Source organism: Gaeumannomyces tritici (genome assembly GCF_000145635.1).
Source record: "Gaeumannomyces tritici R3-111a-1 unplaced genomic scaffold supercont2.5, whole genome shotgun sequence".
Lineage (NCBI taxonomy): Eukaryota > Fungi > Ascomycota > Sordariomycetes > Magnaporthales > Magnaporthaceae > Gaeumannomyces > Gaeumannomyces tritici.
In genome coordinates, this window is record NW_008804549.1 from 644,119 (window position 1) to 662,344 (window position 18,226).

General features: G+C 60.0%; 4 protein-coding genes across 4 annotated transcripts; all 4 read right to left on the minus strand.

Moving 5' to 3' along the window:
• Nucleotides 1-155: 155 nt before the first annotated feature.
• Nucleotides 156-4,519, minus strand: GGTG_09211 (STE/STE20/YSK protein kinase). Its single transcript, XM_009227055.1, has 4 exons — nt 3,546-4,519; nt 3,369-3,399; nt 2,969-3,285; nt 156-2,900 (listed from the first exon to the last, which is right to left on the minus strand). Exons 1-4 carry the CDS (start codon nt 3,625-3,627, stop codon nt 1,036-1,038), a joined length of 2,295 nt encoding a protein of 764 aa, XP_009225319.1. The 5' UTR covers nt 3,628-4,519; the 3' UTR covers nt 156-1,035.
• Nucleotides 4,520-5,468: 949 nt separating this feature from the next.
• On the minus strand, nt 5,469-8,103 carry GGTG_09212 (hypothetical protein). The gene is made up of 2 exons (XM_009227056.1): nt 7,106-8,103; nt 5,469-7,030 (listed from the first exon to the last, which is right to left on the minus strand). Exons 1-2 carry the CDS (start codon nt 7,764-7,766, stop codon nt 5,958-5,960), a joined length of 1,734 nt encoding a protein of 577 aa, XP_009225320.1. The 5' UTR covers nt 7,767-8,103; the 3' UTR covers nt 5,469-5,957.
• A 249-nt stretch (nt 8,104-8,352) lies between these two features.
• GGTG_09213 (hypothetical protein) lies at nt 8,353-14,867 on the minus strand. The gene is made up of 3 exons (XM_009227057.1): nt 14,383-14,867; nt 14,269-14,315; nt 8,353-14,212 (listed from the first exon to the last, which is right to left on the minus strand). The coding sequence occupies exons 1-3, from the start codon at nt 14,539-14,541 to the stop codon at nt 8,806-8,808; spliced, it is 5,613 nt and encodes a 1,870-aa protein (XP_009225321.1). The 5' UTR covers nt 14,542-14,867; the 3' UTR covers nt 8,353-8,805.
• Nucleotides 14,868-15,055: 188 nt separating this feature from the next.
• Nucleotides 15,056-16,439, minus strand: GGTG_09214 (hypothetical protein). The gene has a single exon (XM_009227058.1). The coding sequence runs from the start codon at nt 15,741-15,743 to the stop codon at nt 15,492-15,494; it is 252 nt and encodes an 83-aa protein (XP_009225322.1). The 5' UTR covers nt 15,744-16,439; the 3' UTR covers nt 15,056-15,491.
• Between the last annotated feature and the right edge of the window lie 1,787 nt (nt 16,440-18,226).

The window sequence follows — 18,226 nt, forward strand, 5'->3', positions numbered from 1 at the left end:
CTCCACGGGTGTCTCCGTATGGGCACATGACGGACGGAGATGTGCAGGGGCCCAGTGTTAAGAGAGGAAGAGCGCTGATAGCCTGGGATCCGGGTTTCAGATGGCTTTTGGGACACGGAGCGTAGTTGGCAGATATCACCCAGCAGGGTTGGAATCAGGCGGACATTTCTTTTCTTGCTGCGCAGCTAGCAGAGAAATCATGGTCTCGGCATCACAAGACAAGACACGGCAACAATCCTGCCCCGAAAGAACTTCATGGAATACTCGGAGCAGTTCCCTGAAATACCATGAGCGAGATGCCAGCAGCATACTCTATTGGATGCTAATGCTTGGGTATAATACACTGCGGGACCATGAACGACAAAGAGACAAGCCCTCTGGGGGGGGAAACAAGGAACTAGCGAACAACAGAAAGAGAGACAAGCAATGGAAACAGAAAAAAAGGGGGAGTAGGGGCTACAAACGTGCCGTTTGTGCGCTGCGTGTTCCTCGCTCAACATCACCCCGCTCCTGCTCCGTGGTTATTGCCAGAGCAGATGAAGAAACAGAGAAGAAAGAACAAGCGGGAAGAATCAAGCCAGGCATGTATCCCTCTGAATCTCGTGCCGTTGTCTAATAGATAAGTAACAGTTGAAAAAAGGCGGTCCTTGGAAACAACTCGTATGCGCCGTCATGAAATGATGTCGTGGCCTCCGTCTAATAAAAAGAGCTGTTTATGCTCGGCATCAAAACGCTGTCTCCGCTTCGCTTTCGTGTGTGGTACTTGCGAAAGCCCCAGCATAACACCCCTGACAGAACGAGCTGGGGGACGCTTTCCCGGGACAGGGGACACGTATAAACGTGATTGTGGTGCATAGCGGATGTTAAAAGCAGTAGAGGAGGAGCAGCAGCAACAATCCCGGGTAGCTGCTTCGTTCGGGGGATGGCATTCATAGCCAGCTCAAAAGCGAGTGATGGGATGGATCGATGGCGTTCCACACAGTGTGTGGCATAATATCGGCGGAGAGATGGTGAAAAAAAAGACGACAACGGTGTCTACCGCTCCTCCTCCTCGTCCAGCGGCTCGACCCGCACCAGAATCTCCTCGAGCAGGCCCTCGAGGAACGGGCCGACCTCCTTGCCCATACCAACGGGTTCGGCCTTGTCCCAGTGGTCGATCTCCTTGCACACGTGCGCGAGCTTGTAGACGAGCTTGCGGATCTTCTCGTGCGCCGCCTCGGCCCGCTGCTGCCGCGGCGTCGGCACGGGAGGCAGCGAAGAGCCGCCGCCGTCCAGCGCCAGCGAGGTCGACGACGACGACGGCGACGACGACTGCATTTGCTGTATCTGTTGCTGGAGGCGGATCTGCCGTCGCTTGAGCGCCTCCTCCAGGGCGGGGAAGATGACGTCGTTGAGCGCGTCCAGGTCGCCGTTGGGCGGCGACGGCGCCGGTGATGGGAACGACGACGCCCCGAGGTGGCTGCTGCTGATGCTGCTGCTGCTGGCGCTGCCGTGCGGCGGCGGCTCTGGCGTGTTTGACGACCTGCCGTGCAGCGGCGGCATGGGCAGCGGCAGCGGCTGCTGTGTCGGCGGCGACAGCGGCGGTGCCTGGCTGTACCGGTGGTGCGACTGCCGCGTCGGCGACGGCGGGAGCTGCTGCTGGCTCGACGTCTTCTGCAGCACGTGTGGGGGCAGCGACGGTGCGGCGTGGTGCTGCTGCAGTCCCCCGCGGAACGGCGGTATCTCGGGCAACTTCATGGGGCCCGACTTGGATGACTGTTGTGACCGCTGCTGCTGTTGTGGTGGTTGTTGTTGTTGGTACCGTGGCGCCTGCGGGCCGAGGCCATACGAGCTGCCCATGCCCACTTTGGACACTATCCCCTGCCGTCCTTCACCAGTCTGGATGACATTTCCAAGGTTCATGCCGCCCATGTCTCGCTGCAGTTGCAGCTGCAGCTCTCGGTCGTAGTCTGGCGAGTGCCCGCCGTTGGGTAGTAGCGGGGTGGGATTCAGCACGCCGTTGAAGTTTAGCGCCCTCGGCGTCTCCGGTTCGCGGGGCACCGGCTTGGGCGGGGATGACGTTATGACGACCCGCGTTGGGGAGGCGGGCCCTTGGAGGATCGGCTTTCTCTGCGGGCTGACCTGCCTAGAGGTGCCCGTCGACGCGGCAGCCTTGACCGTGTCCCGGTCCCTCGACTCGTCCTGGTTGAAGCTGTCCTTGGTCGGGCTGGCGCTGCTGCCACCGTAACCCCTCGGCGGAGCCGCGCGTGCATTAGTGGCGGAGTCGTCCATAGGGTTCAGCAGGCCCGGGCGGTGGATGAGATTGCCCCTATCGCCGACCAAGCGCACGGTTCCAAAGTCCCACATGTCCTCGTCGACCCCCTGCCTCTCGGCGGCGCGGCGCTGGGCGCTCTGCTGGCGCTGTGCCTCGTCGTCGTCGTTATCGTCGTCATCGCGACCGCCGTTCTTATGCGTCGCGCACCAGCGGCTGTGGCGCTCGATCAGCTCCGTCAGGTAGCTGGTCTTCTTCGCGTGGCGGACGAAGGGGTGGCGCAGCAGCTCGCGGGCGGCCGGGCGGTCGCGGGGGTCGCGCTGCAGACACGACTCGATAAAGTCCTTGAAGGCCTTTGTGAAGTTGCCCTCGAGGCGCGGGGGCGGGTTCTTGGGGATCAGGAAGAGCACCTTCATTGGGTGGATGTCGGCGTAGGGCGGCTCGCCGTTGGCCAGCTCGAGTGCCGTGATGCCCAGGGACCAGATGTCCGCCTTGTGGTCGTAGCCGGACTGCTTAATCACTTCCGGCGCCATCCAGAAGGGGGTGCCCACAAATGTGTTCTTCTTGGTCATGGTGGCGCTCAGCTGGCCCGACACGCCAAAGTCGGCGAGCTTGACCTGCCCGTTTGCACTCAGCAGGATATTGGCAGCTGGGGAGGGGGCTGTCGTCAGCTAGTTGTCCACTATGCGCCCTGGCCCGGGACACCACATAACACACCTTTCACGTCCCGATGCAGTTTCTTGTCCGCATGCAGGTAGTCCAGGCCCAGCAGGAGCTCGCGCACAATGATGGCGATGTACTCCTCCCCGATCAGGCCGGGCTTCATCAGGTCGGCACAGCTGCCGCCCGAGCAGAACTCCATGACGATCCACAGCTCGGCTCCTTTTGCGTAAGACCCGTAGTACTTTGTGACGTAAGGCGACTGGAGCTCCGACAGGATCGCTATCTCCTGTATGATGTCCTCGACCTCATCTTCGGCACTCTCAATGTCGATGATCTTGATTGCGACCGCATGGCCTGTCCGCTTGTCGACTCTGCATGCGTCCGGCCCTCGGTCAGTCTCGAAACCTTGCCCACACCGCCAAAGGGACGGCAAGCAGCGACCAAGACCACGTACCCTTTGTAGACCTTTCCAAAGCTCCCTCCGCCTGTAGTAAGGTAGGGCCCAGCCAGCTGGTTAGCAAGCAAGGAAGCAAGGAAGCCACGCAGGCTCGGCACGCAGGCTCGGAACGCCGCCGTCTTGACCCAACCCGGCCCGGTGGCCCACAAGGAGTGTCGGGGTCAAGCCACGCACCAATGCAGTATTCCTTTGTGTAGAGCAGCTCTGGGTCCATCGGGCCGTCGCCCTCGTCGTAGTCCCGTTCCCTGTCCGCCATGTTGGGAAACACGTGCGTGTGTGTGCGTCCCAGGCCGGAGTGCGGTAGGATCGAATTGAGCTTCTGGTTGCTCTAGTTCTCGGTCCCGGAGGAGGCCCTCTCTGGGCGGAGGTGCCTGGCCGGGGGGTGCGGTGTAGAATCCGACCCGAAGCGGATTCGGGAAGAACAAGGCCGGAACGGAAGGCGCCGGTTCGTGCGTGGGACCGGGCAGGGCGAACGGGTAGGCGGCGGGGCAGGCCGACAGAAACGGCTCTTGGGTTGGAAAGTCGATGGTCGTCGCGTGGCCGTTCGTGGTTGTGGCAGCGGCAGAGGCAGCGGCAGGGCTAGCGTCGCGTCGAGGGAGGGGGCCTTGCAGGGCGGGCTGGCAAGAAAGGAGTGCGGGGAGCGGGTATCAATTTGGATCAGTGATGGGAGGATCAATCTTGATGGCTTGCGTGCCAATGCTGGCCCAGACGCGATTCTTGGAGCTGCGTGCAGCCGAGCAACCGGGTCCGACTGGCCGTTCGACACTAGGTCGGCCAAGGGCAAAAACGAATGGGAAAAGACCAGGAAATAATAATGTGAACCCGGCCACTCTCGACAGACTCGACGGGACCAGGGTTGCCCACCAAACGGGAATGTTTGACCGATTGCGGCAATCAGAGTCGCGAGTTGTGAGTTGACCCAATTGTTTTCTTCCCTTGCTCTCCGCAGGCCCGTGTCCCTTTTTTTTTCCTGGCAGAAAGAGCACGGACTTTGACAAACTGTCGTTCACGCACCGCACTTTCTCCTGCTGGCCGCCGACAACAGCTGGACGAGGCCCAAAGCTAGCCCTATCTAGGGAGGCAAAAGAGGATCCTACCTTCGATAAACGGCAGCAAGCCCGGCGCGCGATCCACACATGAACAATAGGAGAGACGCCACATGGGCAGAGGTGGGAGGGGCAGAGAGATGAGGGAAAGCTGCAGACGCCAGCCAGCAAGCAGCCTGCCGAAAAGCCCCAAATATTGACAACAATTGGCAAGTCAGGAGTCTTTTTTTGTTTACTTCCTAACAGCCGTCCTCCCGCGCGCCCCACAGGCCAGGGGTTCGAGCCATGCGCAGCAGTCATGGTGGGGATGGATGATGGATGGTGGGTGGTGGACGACGGGGGAAGGGTCAGCCCGGGCTGCTGCTGCATAACACACGCCACCACACCTGTCCCTGGCCTGGCCCAGCCTGGACCCCGAACCCCCCGGGCCATGGGAGATTGTGTGGGAGAGCGGGAGTGTGATCTACATGTCTCTGCTATCTATTGTGCACTGCAACGACGGCGACCTGCAACGGGCACCAGAGATGGATATTGTTTGTAAAAGCTAGCAAGCCAGACTACTACGAATCAAGCATCAAGGGCCGGGGACTTGCCAGGCAGGGTCCAGGCCGCATGCATCGCCCACCGCTTGTCCAATCCCATCGCCTTGTCTTAGCGTGCATACAGGGAGACCGAGATCTTACTAGAGGCCCACGTCTGTTTCCCGGCTGGAATCTGACAGTGCCCAAGCGGTCACAGCTCTTGACAGGTGAAAGTTATGCGCCAATGCCGGATGCGGAAAAAAGTCACCAATATCGAAAGGTGTCATCTGTCGCCTTGCGACCCATGTCTGGGGAAGACATGCAATGGTGCCGAAGATCGGAAATCCGGTGTCTCTAGAGATTGGGTTTGCCTGTCAATGCCACCACTCGGCACTCGACACGACTCAGGGACCCGGCGCCCGCCAACCCACGGTGTGGCCATCACATTCCAGGGCTGGCGGGAACGACAAAGGGCCAGGTTTGCCCAGCTGTCAAACGAACGGCGGCATCACGCACGGCGCCCAACGGGACTGCAGTAGATATGAATTCATCAATGGTTAACCGCCTACCTTCCATGTCTATAGCGTGAGGGTCAACCCCTGGGAAACGCAGAGGAAGAAGAAGAATAGATATTACCAGAGAGCAGTAGGAGAGCGTGATTCGTAGAAGCAAACAAAGGAACCGGAAACACAAAAGAAATAGCCTGCGTTCTCACTCTCATTTCCCTCCCTCGGCCAAGATGCTCGGTGAGGATGTTGATGGAAAGTGAATGCTTGGGCGAGAACCCGACGGATGAAAACCGACCATAACACCAGGGAAACAGATTCCCTAAACAGGAAACGAGCCAGGCAATCAAAGAAGAAATGATGGCTCTGTGACAACAGTTGTTGCCCAGGTTTCCCGGCACTAAAACACAGCACCTGCAAGATATGTTGAAAGAAAGCATCGTCGGATTATGGTGCCAGATTGAACCGATCGGATATCGACCACGGCTGTTCCTTTAGGCGCAAAATCGACACCTAGCTCTCCAAAAACTCGACGGCCAGCGTGGACTGCTTGATGCCCGCCTCCTCGATCGTCTTGTCCAGGTCCGTGATCAAGTCCACGCCCTGCGGCATCCTCTTGAGCTCAAACTCGACCCCGGCCTTGGACTCATCCAGTGGCGCCGCCTTCAGCCACTCGTACACGCGCGAAACTGAATCCGACGTCGCGAACCGCCGCACCACCCTGCCGCCGGGGTGCATGAACTGTATGCGCGTGATGCCGGCTCCGCCAGGCGCCGGCTCCTCGTGGGGCCTGTCGGATGGTATCCTCGCAAAGGGCGACTGCTCCTGCGGGGGAGGCGGCAGTGTCTCAATTGCGGCATCGGGGTCGTCGGCTGCCTTGTGCTTGCCCTTGTCCACCCTCGTGAGTTCGTCTGGGTCATGGATGCTAGGCCTGGTCGACGACTCGGATGACTCGCCATTGGCGCCCTCGAGGCTGTTCTGCATGGCCAGCTGTAGCATCTCGTCCTCGGTCATGCGGTCCACATCCACCTTCTTCTTTGGCGGGCGCGTCTGCGCCACCGGGTTCTTACCCTGGAACTTGTAGCGCTCCAGGAAATCTTCAAGCTTCTCGACGAAGTCGGCGGCCTGGGTCGGGCAGTCCACACCTGCCCAGACCTTCATCTGCTCGCCCGTGCGCGGATCCACCACGGAAATGTGGGGGTAGTTCTCTGGTATCTTGTGCTGCTCATTGGGCAGATACAGCTGGATGTACTGCCTCGCGTTGGTGTGGTCCTTGTCGTACTGCAAGAACAGGAACCGCTCGCGCACAAGCTGTTGCACGCGCTCGTCCTTCCATATGTCCCGGTTCAGCAGCTGGCACTGGAACACAGACATGTCCTGCAGGTTCACCAAAATCCACTTCTTCTGGTCCTTGCCTTCTTCCCTCGTGTCGTCCCAGTCGAGGTGTGTGAGGATCTCGCGTGGCGGCCTGAAGAGCTCCACGAGTCGCCGCGAGTTGCTGTCTTGGCTCGAGTTCCCGGCCGCTGGGGGACCATCATCCCAAACCGACTGGGAAAATACGCCTGCGCCCCTGTCGGCTCTGTATTCTGTAGGGTGAAGTAGATCCTCAGTGGTTAGAACATGTCCAATTTCGGTGCCAGGGAGGTAGAGTGGCTTCTTACCATTCCGAGCCTGTCGCTCCCTCCTCATTTCTTGCAAAAAGCGTTCGGCCTCGTCCTCGTCCTCGTCCGGATTGAGCCTTGCGCCAGCGGGAAAGATACCCGAGTAGTCGGCACCGCCCACCAGCGTCTCTGTGGTGCGAGCAATCGGGGCGCGCACATCGTCATCGGTAGCGCCTCCCGGCCCGCCACCACCGCCGCCGCCGCCACCGGCCCCGCCGGCCCCGTACAGCTCTTCCTGGAGCCGCCGGGCGTAGGCGGCGTCCTCGTCTTCCTGAGCGAACCGCGCCGCGGCCACGGCGGCGGCAGCCTCTCCCATCTCGTCCGCCGCTCCAGCCATGTCGACGTCGGCGTCGTCATTGTCAGATTCGCTATCAATGTGAATGACCCCGCTCGCGTCCACGCGGCCACTAGAGCGCGAGAGCCGTGGCGGATTGCTAGAGGAGGGCTGCGGTCGGGCTGCCGAGGATGAGGATGCGGCGGGCGCGTCGGAGAGGGAGTTGATGATGTCCGGGTTGTCGAACCAGAGGGTGCACGCCGTCTCGACATCGTTGTGGGTGATCTGGAGCAGCTTCCGGGCTACATCAGCCGAGACCGCGGTAAGGTCCATCAGAAGCTGGATGCTCTCGTCATTGGACGAGGCGCCGCCCGCGGTGTCGGCCATGGCGAGGCGTCGTGGCGTGTCGCCGTGGCAGAAGAGCTAAGGCGGGAATGCAAGTCGTGGGAAGGAGATGGCGGGGCAGAGCGCCCAGGCGGGGATGGGGAACCGTTTGTGCTGCAGTGCCGTGGCTGGAGCTCTGCTCCGGCGAAAGATGGAAGGGCTGCGGGGGGTCTTCTCAAAGAATGAGGAGGTGGGAGCGGTCGTGGAGTGTTCTTGAAGCTTCCTGGACTTGGTTCGAGTCGAGGTTTGAAGATGCGCCATGCTACCGCTTCAGTGGCTCTCATGGTGAAAATCGCAGGCCCGTGCTCGGAGCTCCAGGCTGCCCGCCCTGTGACGCAACTGATGGCCATCCACAATTGTGGTTGTTTGGTTGGTAGCTGTGGGGCCGCGTGGCGGGTTTTAGGCGAATCAATTCGATGATGTAAATGCACGTGATGAGACCGGGCCAGCTGAGACCCGCCGCGGCAAGAATCAGACGTCAGTGGCAGACTCGACACACCCTGTATTAAATTCAGACACCATCTGTGTTGCCCTGTACTTTGTCTCTACACGCTGCGCAGTATCTCAATGCCAACCACAAGTTGCATGGGCCAAATTCAGCATTATTTAGGCACTGTGGCCCCATTACCTAAAAGTTGAATGAAGTAAAAACATCCCGTAAAAGACATCTAGCAGGGCGAAGTAACCGACTTGGACGGTGGCTAAAGTCAAGCATGCGGCAACAGCCCGCAATGGTGAAGTTGTATCTTGTCACATACTGCCAGGCTTGGTGGAAAAGATATGGCCAGGAGTATCGGAGAGAGCCAGCCTACGAGCTGAGGTGCGGTGAACCCACCTTCACGCGCGAGGACATTCACACAGCCATGGAACGACAAGAACGGAAAGTGTGAAGCACCCAGATACTTGTGGTAAAGGATGACCGATTCAGGGTACTGGGTATGAAGGCCAAAGAAGAAGACCACAAACCCATCGCGAAACTCCCGGCGTCCAACACACCCCGTGTCCACGATCGAGAATATTACTTGCAGCACAACCACACGCCCTACTCCAGCCCCGCGATGGCCTCGCCCAGTACCTCCCGAACATCAGCCGACCGCTCCCGGGCAGCCGCGGCCCGCAGCAGCGCCGCCGTCTCGGCCGCGACGGGCGCGACTGTGCTCGTCTCGCCGGCCACGGCGCCGAACACGCCAGCCTTCACGGCCCGCGCCCACTCGCGCGCCGCCTCCGCCCGCGCCGTCCTCTGCGTCTCGGTGCCCGTGCCCCCGGCGTCCAGGTCTAGGTCCAGCGAACCCGCGAACCAGCGCGCGAGCTCCCCGGCGTGCGGGCCGGCGGCTGCCGCCACGTCCTCGGTGGGCAGGCGCGCGGTTTCGGCGTCGGCTGCATCGGCGGCGTCGGCCAGCAGCGACCGCGCCAGGCCGTACCAGGTTGAGCGGCGGGCGGCGGCGAGCTGCGGGGCCGACAGGTACGGCTTGAGTGCCGCCATGACGCCGCCCAGCGCCCCCGACGGGGAGAGCCGCATCTTAGGCGCCCAGCATCCGCCCGTCGCGACCAGCTCCAGCGCCGCCTCGGCAGTCTTGGCTACCAGCTCCTCGCGCGCGCGCCGGTCGGCGCCGTTCCCGCCGTCCACGTCCATGCTGTCGCCGCCGGTGGTGCCTTCCTCCTTGATTGCGTCGAGGTGCGGCTTTGCGATGGCCAGCACCACGGCCGCGACCTCCTGGCCCCGGTCCATGTACTGCGACATGTCCTCGTGCGCCCGCGCCACGCGCCCGAGTGCCTTGAAGGCCGGGATACGGTAGGTGCCGTTTGTGCGCTTGGCCTCGCGCACTGCGATCTTGGCGATGCGCTCCTCGAGTGCTGCGTCGCCCTTCCAGAATGCCCCGCCCTTCTCGGCCAGGTCGCCCAGCGCGTCTAGCAGCTTCTCCTTCTTGTCAAACGTCTTTAGGGCTAGGCCTTTGTCCATGGCGGGCCAAAGGGCCTTGAGGCCCGGTACGAAGACCTGACCACTGCTGCCCGACGCCTTGAGGATCGAGCAAACGGCGTCGCCGGCTGCGAGTGCCGCACCGTGCTTGAGTGCCCACTGGGGGGACTCGAGGCCGCGGTTGGCGAGCTGCGCGATCTCGGTCGCGTACCGCGCCGTGGTGAGGTGGCCGCCGGCGTGGCGGGTCCATACTGCCGTAAACGCCGTGGCGGCGTACTTGTCGGCGTCGTGCCTAGCGACGAAGGCCAGCGGCAGCAGGCGTGTCTCGACGGCGGCGAAGTGGTCAGGCGACACCTCGGCTACGGCGCGTACTGCGTCTGCGATTCTCTGGCGGCGCATCTCGTCCTCAGCGGAGAAGTAAAGCCCTTCGAGATACTCGGCGAACTCGAGCTTGGAGCGGTCGTTTGCCAGCCGGATGACGTAGGCGGCGGCGCGAGCGTAGGAGACGCTGACTTCATCATTGCGGTCCAGGATGTGGCGACGGAGCAGCTTCAGGAAGCGAGCAGCGTGAGGTGTGAACACGAGGCCGTGACGGATGGAGAGAGTCTCGAGCAGTTTGCCGCAGCCGATCTTGGTGGGCATGCCGATAGCTTCTTTGATGGTCTGCTCAACGCGGTCGAGCACAGCAGGCATGGTGTCGGCGTCGACACAGCGGAGGCAGTCCTCAACAGCTTGCATGAGGGGTGATGACGAGACGAGCGAGCTCCTGAACTTGTCGATCTTATCGCGCTTGGACTCTCCGACTCTCTGGTAGTGGTAGTTGATGGCCTCGGGCTCGACCGTGCTGAGCAGGTTGAGGAATGCGGGCACAATCTCAGCAATGTAAGGCCGCAGCACCTCCCCTCCGTGCTTTATCATGTCCATCAGAGTAACGATGGTGATCCCTTGAACCTCCTTGACGTTGCTCTGCATCCCCTTGTCGGAGAGGAGGAAGGGCAGGGCTTCGCTGATCATGGACTTGGCCGTCGCCGACGAGTTTGATGTGCTACCGCCGCCCTCTTCGAGGTGCCGGGCGAGCGTGTTCGAGAGGCTGATGCAGAGCTTGAAAGCAGCCTCCCGAACGGTGATCTTGACATCGTCGACGACCCTGGCCGCGGATTGCCAGATCTGCTTGTAGAACTTCTCGTACTTGACGAACTTCTGGCCAGACAGCAGGTCGGCGATGGCGGCGCAGCTGGCCTCACGCACTCTCCACTCCTTGCCAACAATGCTCTTGAGCAGGTCGGTCAGGATGGCGTCAAAGTGGGTGTCGATAACGGCGCCTGAATCCTTAACCAGTGCCTTCCATATGTCGTTCATCGACTTTTGTACGTTGGGGTTCGGGTCGAAGCGGTACCTGTACAGCTTGGGGTAAAGCTTGGGATCAACCTCGGACTCGGACAGGATGCTGCTCAGACCGAAGCGGCCGAATGCAGACCTGGTCGACCAGGTGGCGGCGTTGGTTGCGAGAGACATGAACCTGTAGATGAGGCTCTGATCTCCAACCTCGTTGGCCAGGCTGATGATGTCCTTGTACGATGTGATAGACTTGCCCTCGCCCGTGGGGAGAGCGCCGGCCTCGAACAGCTCGGTGTCTTGATCCACCTTGAGCTTGGGTCCAGACCCCGTAAAGGTGGACACGAGATCACGAACAAGATCCGCCCTAAGCTCCGCATCACCCCTCTCGTATGCAAGCGACAGCCCCCTGGAAGCAGTCTCTTGAACGAGTTCGTCACGCGCACCGAGCAGACGCATGAAAGCCGCCTGGCCCTCGCGAAGTCTCGAGTGGATCTCGGGTAGGTGTGAGCAGTGCTGGATGAGGCAGAAGAGCCATATGCCGGATGCCTTGAGGAGCGACGGTTTGGTTGACTTGCAGTCCTGGAGCAGCTTCTCAAGTACTGCAGAAACGCTCTCGCTGCGCTTGGCTATGCGGTAGGACGTGTCCTTGGGCTCTACATCGAGTGTGAGTTGCACCACCTCGGCGTCCCAGCGTGCCACGGCTGCTGTGATGGCCTCGCCCACGGCAAAGTGTACTTCGGCCTGCTTGATCTCGTAAAGGCCGTAGAGTTTGGTGAGAATCGACTTCAAAGTTGGCTCCTCGTCTTCAAGCTTGGCAAGGGCAATAGGGAGGCGTCCCAAGGCAGTGATTGCTCGCTCATTTCCTTTCTTCGCCTGAGCAGAGAGCACATCGGTCCAGGAAGTGATGGCTTTGGATCTTGACTCGCCCTCGGGCAGGGCAGGGAAACCGGAGGTCCAAAGCTGGATGACCGTGTCGAAAATGGCGTTCTGGAAGGATGGAGAGGTGGCGGACAGATCATCCGGGCTCGGCAGGATGGTATGCAAATCGCCGAAACCATCAGCCGCAGACGTTGCGGTGAAATATGTTGACGAGTAGTATGCTGATCTTGATAGCAGATGCGCGAGCGCCAAAAAGGCTCCTTGGGCGGCGTTCAGATCGCTGCCGACTGCCGTTTTCCAACCACGGGCCGTGTCTTGTAGAGTTTTCCTACCCTCGACGATGGCAGTCTCTGAGTTGGCAGGGTGGGCACCAAGGATGCCATATGCTCTGGCTCCGAGGGCGCGAAGCTCATCGCGGTTGGACATTGCGAGAGGCAACAGTTCGCGGGCTCGTTCGGCGAGGCTCTCGAGCACGGCCTGTGGTGCAAGCGACGCAACGTCCACAAAGCACTGAGCACAGTCGACCGATATCTGCGGCTTTTCCTCGAGTATGCCTTCAAAAGCGGCCGTGAGAAGCTCAAGGAGAGGCTGGCGCGCGACTCCGGCCAGATACTCTCGGACGAGCTGGCGGGAGTTGAGATCGGAGCGGATCTTGGTCTCCAGCTGGCTCTCCCAGCCTCGCTCAATTTTGAAGTCCTTCTTGAGCGCGGACAGAAGCATCATACGCGTGCAGTACTTAACCGTCACAGGATAGGCGTTAAGTCGATCTCCGGCAAAGTTCCCGAAGAATGTAGAGCCGCGGTGATCTGAGGGACGGTTATGTCCGCCATCGGCATGCGGGATGATCTCGGTGAAGTACTTGTGCACCATCTCCTTCCAGTCGGGCAGCTCGGGGGACGCGTCGTCGTTGGCGTAGTAGGTCCAGGGGTCCAAGCCCTTGTTTCCTTCCTCGACGACATCGCTGCGCTCGTCGCGGCCGCCGGCGACCGCCAGGATATCGATCCACCGGGCCGTGACGTCGGACAGCGGGAGGTACCGGTTGGCGCACCGGACGGCGGCGGGCCGGGCGCTGCGCACCACCTCAGGGCCCCGGCCCACGGGCGTGGTCATGTACGTGAGCAGGATGTCACGGACCATACCCAAGTCCTCGGGCCGGAGGAGGGCGAAGAAATGGGTCATGCCGGGGAGGGCACCCTCGACGCTGGGCGCGACGTCGGACGGGTCCTCGGCCAGGGACCGGAAGAGGAAGCCGAGCAGCGCTTGGCTCTCGTCATCCTTCAGCGTGGCCGTCCTGGCCAGCACGCCGATGGTCTCGTAAGCGCGCGCCCGCAGCGCCGACTGCTCCAACGACAGCGGCGCCTTGTGCGGAACTGGCCAGCCTTGCTCCAGCACGAATGTACGGAGCCGCTCGACCAGCGGCGCGCCGAGGGAGAAGTTGGGCCTGCCGAGGCCGATGCGCGCCACCCAGTTGAGGTACTCGAAGAGGGCCTTGTGTAGTTTCGTCTGCTCAAGGCCCAGCGCCACCATGGGCACGGAAGCAGAGCCGCTGTCGATTTCCATCGGCTCCTGGCCGAGCCCACCCATGTCGATCTGGACCACATCCGTGATCTCGCGTGCGAAATCGACGGATGCGGCGGACCTGGCCAGGAGCGTCAGGATCCGGGTGCGGTACGGCGGCGGCAGGCGGGCGTGGGCCGAGAAGAGGCTCTCGACGTGCCTGGTGTCCTCGACAGACACCGCTGACCTCTTGAGGAGGTCCTCGCCCACCGATGAGATCCGGCCGTCCGAGTTGGCTGCGGCGAGGACGCACGGGATGAAGCGCTCTTCGTCCTTGAAGGCGCCACTGGCCAGGAAGTTGATGGCACGGACGCGCGTCTCGGCGAGCTTGGCGCCATGCGGCGACATCCACGTGTCCCGCTTGCCGTTGGTGAGGAACTCGATGTCCTCTTTGGACAGGCCTGCCGAGTCGTCGGTCGTTTGCTTGAGCAGGAGGAACTTGCCCAGCCAGTCCGCAACATAGACGGCATCCTTGGAGTCCGAGAGGCCAACCTCATCCTTGAAAGCGGTATCCTCCTTGGTACCTCTTGGTGGGACCTTAACATCTGGCAGCAGGCGGAGCAGAAGGTTGAAAAGCGCTGGGTTGCTTTGTGAGGCTGTGCCGATTCCATCAAGAAGCACGGCTACGAGCTCGCTGCGTTCCTCGGGCTCAATGCGTCCAATACCAATCTGGATAAACATCAAGTCTAGATGCCGGAGGATTGCATTGTCTGTTGACTTGAACTGGGTAAGGAGAGCCTTGACGGGAAGCACGACACTGCCCGGGTGTCAGCAATGGCTCGGTGATCCGAGAAAATGTGCGGCTATACGTACCCTGGAGCTTGGACATATCCCTTTAGTCTCTGGCATATCTCGATAACCTAAACGCGCGCTTGGTGTCAGTGGCAAGACATCAGGTCACCTGCTTCTACACCTCACGATACTTACCTTCTTCCTCACAGATGCGTGTTCGCTTTTAGCCTTTAGCAGCAGGGGTGCCAGGTATATCTTGAGGAGGTCTTGCAGCTTTTTCTCATTGTTTGCAACGGCGAGGATTTTGAAGTCGACCCTGTCGACAAGTTCAAGCTCCTTTTGTTCTGTGGACATTGTAAACTAACCGGCCAGCTGGGAGGCTCGGCAGTGTCTGGCGAAGTGCCGTTCTGATAGGGCGGGAGCAGCCGTCGTGTTTGGACGAGTGGAGATACAAACGGCGCAAGATATGATGGAAATATGAGGTACCGAGCAGTTGGAGCGGGATACAACGATGGAGCTGGGAAATAATAGGGACGATGATGATGGATTCGACGCCGTTCATCAAATAGGGCGGTCGACTATCAATATTTGAAGCTTCCATATAGCCACCAAGGAGCGCGGTATCGTTTTTCGTAAGTGCGGGCTGCCTGGGTATTCCAGTCAGCAGCGCGATCACGTAGTCCAGGTCCAGGTATCCAGTCGCCTCGTGGACGGTCAGCGTGCGTGGCGGGGCTCCAGCTTCAGACCCTGGTCGCCGGTCCTGCCGCTATCAGCCAATGCGCGTTTGCTCTGGATTTAGAGTTATCACCACGTGACATGCCACCTGCTCGGCCAGCCTTTGATTGCTGGTGTCATTACCATGCACCCCATTCAAGCAGCTCGCATCGTGACGACTAGTTGTAACAAGATCATCATTAGATGCAGGCTTTTGTAAAGCTATAGGTATATGCTTCCATATTTCCATCTCCAGAGAGACCTCTGGCCCAGTCACTTTGCATCCCTCATTCACACTTTCTAGCCGCAAGTCAGGCGGCATTGGCGCAGCGATTCGTTCCTCATTATGCATCACATTGCGAGAAAGACCTTTTATGAACATCCGCCGCCACCATTTCCTGTATTTAGATTTTCTTTTCACTGTACATTTGGCAGGTCTAGGTTATCCGGATGAAATTCTCACGTAACAATGGCCGGCTAAATACGCCCACGTTGCCCAGGCGGCTCGGCTAGATAGGACAAAGAGTGGTATTGCGCATGGCGCCTATAAAGCAGCCATGTTTAGGTACATCTCGGCACTGTCCGTAAGATTATTCCGAGTCCGAGGCATTCAAGTCATTAATGCACCCATCGCCCTCGACCCCATGAGATCCGTCTCGGGGCGCCGGATCGCAGCCGCAGGCCTCCCTACGGCAGATGGACGTGGCGGGTACCTTGCAGCGACCACGGCGCAATCTCCAGCCCGGGGGCATCGTCGCATCCCGGCTGATGAGCCTTGGAGGCATCTGCGCGTCACCATGAGGCAAAACGTGGCCGATCTGGGCGCGCGGGCGCAAATTCATGTCCGCGACGGGTTATATGTTGCCGGATACGGTGTGTCTTCCCGGCCACGTCGGGCCGGCCGAGAGGAGCGCTGTTTTCGCAGACGAACAGCAAAAAAAATCCCGCACTGCACCCCTCTCGTCCAGCCGAGAAGCGCAGAAGACGAGCACATCGGAGCCAACTGTCCAAATGATGAATCGCATGCAAAGGATTAGGCTCATTCAAGCTTTCCGGTCGAAAACAAAAAACCGTGAGCTGGTCTCGATGCTAGCTCATGACCAACCACCAATGGCGGGACACAGATGGCTTTTTCTGGAGGCTGCTGATTTCCAGCCATTGGTTTGCGCCACCAGAGGACATGAAAACACGTCCCGGATGTCGGCAGGTCAATACGCGGGCCTTGGAAGGGGGCCGCCGGCCATCGCTGATCGGCCCCCAAAAAACCTGGGTTCGGTGAGATTGCGCGAGCGCCCACGACCCCTCATCGCCATCAAATGCAGGCTACTGTGCCGCCGGTGCGCACGCCCAAGCATACAAGGCAGCAAGCAAGGAGTGGTCAGTCATTGTTCACACGTGTTGGTGCTCATTGCTGCTGACCACCATCCGCCAGCTAGCCAGCACACCTTCCCAGGCAGCCCATTTATAGTTCACGTGTCTCTTCTGCAGGCCTGGATGACGCACATGAAGCCAATGTGTGTTTGTGCCAATGTGCCCTGTTAGTGCGGGCGACGATGAAGCTGCAAGTGGCTGCCCCTTCCGATGATGCAATTGGGCATATCGGCCAGTGGGGCGCCACCAAGGTTTTTTTTTTTTTTCAGAGCCGAGGGCGGATGGACGCCCAGGACAAGGATTGAGGGAGTCAGAACAGACAACAAAAATGGGCAGAACGCAAGAAAGTGACCTCGAAAAGAGCGCGATCCAGCTCCACATCTGGCGCGAGAGCTTCATGTCAGCCTGTTGGCTCCCAGCCACAGACAGCAAGCACTTGTACCACGCAAGAGACAAAACCTTGCCTCCCTCATCCCGATCTGGATTCTCAACCCGCCGGGATTATCCCCGTGGATGATGCCGTCGTCCTCGAGAAGGGCGTTCTGTTTTTGATTTTTTGACCCTAAGTCTCTTGACTCGTCCAGTGAAATTGTGTGCCATGCAAGGTGCCCCTGTCATGGTGGATTTTTTTTCTGGAGCTCGGCCCTTTTGGCTCCTCTCCACACTGTGAGCAGCAGCTTCGTAACGAGGAGGTACCTGACCTCTACCTCGCGGCCCTCCCTGGCTCGATCGACCCTAAATGGGGGGCGCGCATGAAAGAGGTCCATCTCGCACCACCCACCAATTACCCACATGAGGAGACGATAGGCGCACTCCCCATGCCACCACCTGCTGGTGCCCAAGTGTGTGTTTGCTGCTGCGCCGCCAGTCCGTCTTTGGTGTCACGGACCCGAGCCACCAGCGAGCGGGCACTGCAGTCACACGCGCCTCTGAGCGATCGGGAAACATACCCAGCGAGCTGGAGGGTCTTTGGGGCCATGGGGGGAGCTGACTCGTACGGAGGCCGTTATTCCCTGGTTCAGAGGAGTTGAACCAGGGAATGATTGTCTGGGAGATTCCTATCAGAGTCTGGTGTGCTGAGCTCGAGCAGATGCGCGCGCTTGCGGTTGACTGCCTGCTAGCGCGGCAGTGAGCAAGGGGGACCAGCAAGGGACGCGGCATGGAAAAAAGACGGGGTGGGCGAGGAAGATTCGAGAAAAGCAAGGAGGCTGGCGTAAAAGCGGGGGAACCCGCCCCAACTACGACGGCGGCGTCGATTTCGCGATTCCAAAGGAAAAGGAAAGCAAAAGAAGCCTGCCAACGTTGGAGTTAACGGGGTCATTGAAGCAAGGGAGATCTCTGGTCGATCCCGGGGACTTCCATTGGGCATCTTGGCAGCTGGGCGGGCGTGTGCGAACGAGCGTGATGAGTGATACCCTAGCTCAATGAAATGGTGGACAGCTTTCACTGGAACGCCGTGCTGTGTTTGCTTGCTAGCCCTGAAGCGGGGTTGAGCATAGCTATTGCACACACATTGGAGTTGAGGGTGCGAGAGGCGCCAGGAGGCTGGCTGCACCATAACCAGCCGTCATGGATAAGGAGGATGCCGTGATACTTCCAGCGAGCCAGTGGAAGCAGGCCTGCTGCTTTGATGGTAGCCCGGGCGAACTGTCATGTTTCCTGTGCCGCCCCGTGTGTCTCTGTGCGATGAGGCCTAGAAAATCATAGGGCGCACAGGTTTGGGTAGAGGCAGGGGCCATCACGGCCGGTGCTGTCGTGTTCCGTCCTGTCTGATGGGCTGCTGATACAGCACATTGCAGACGAGCGCCGTCTACTTTTATCGCGAGGCAGCATTTTCCATCTGTTGTCATGCGAGTAAGCCTGTGACCTGGGGTGAACCTTGCTATCAAGGTCAAGCTCCACCGCGGCAAGCATTGCCCTCAATGGCGGACGATTTGGGCTGATTCTTGTGAGT

Excerpts from the sequence above, each read along its gene's own strand:
- GGTG_09211 (XM_009227055.1), bottom strand. The coding sequence starts at position 3,627 with ATGGCGGACAGGGAACGGGACTACGACGAGGGCGACGGCCCGATGGAC. Across the intron at positions 3,400-3,545 it reads CACAAAGGAATACTGCATTG|GCGGAGGGAGCTTTGGAAAG; the intron begins GTGCGTGGCTTG and ends ACCTTACTACAG. Across the intron at positions 2,901-2,968 it reads ACTGCATCGGGACGTGAAAG|CTGCCAATATCCTGCTGAGT; the intron begins GTGTGTTATGTG and ends CCCCCTCCCCAG.
- GGTG_09212 (XM_009227056.1), bottom strand. The coding sequence starts at position 7,766 with ATGGCCGACACCGCGGGCGGCGCCTCGTCCAATGACGAGAGCATCCAG. Across the intron at positions 7,031-7,105 it reads GGAGCGACAGGCTCGGAATG|AATACAGAGCCGACAGGGGC; the intron begins GTAAGAAGCCAC and ends TTCACCCTACAG.
- GGTG_09213 (XM_009227057.1), bottom strand. The coding sequence starts at position 14,541 with ATGTCCACAGAACAAAAGGAGCTTGAACTTGTCGACAGGGTCGACTTC. Across the intron at positions 14,316-14,382 it reads ACGCATCTGTGAGGAAGAAG|GTTATCGAGATATGCCAGAG; the intron begins GTAAGTATCGTG and ends GCGCGCGTTTAG. Across the intron at positions 14,213-14,268 it reads GGATATGTCCAAGCTCCAGG|TGTCGTGCTTCCCGTCAAGG; the intron begins GTACGTATAGCC and ends ACACCCGGGCAG.
- GGTG_09214 (XM_009227058.1), bottom strand. The coding sequence starts at position 15,743 with ATGAATTTGCGCCCGCGCGCCCAGATCGGCCACGTTTTGCCTCATGGT.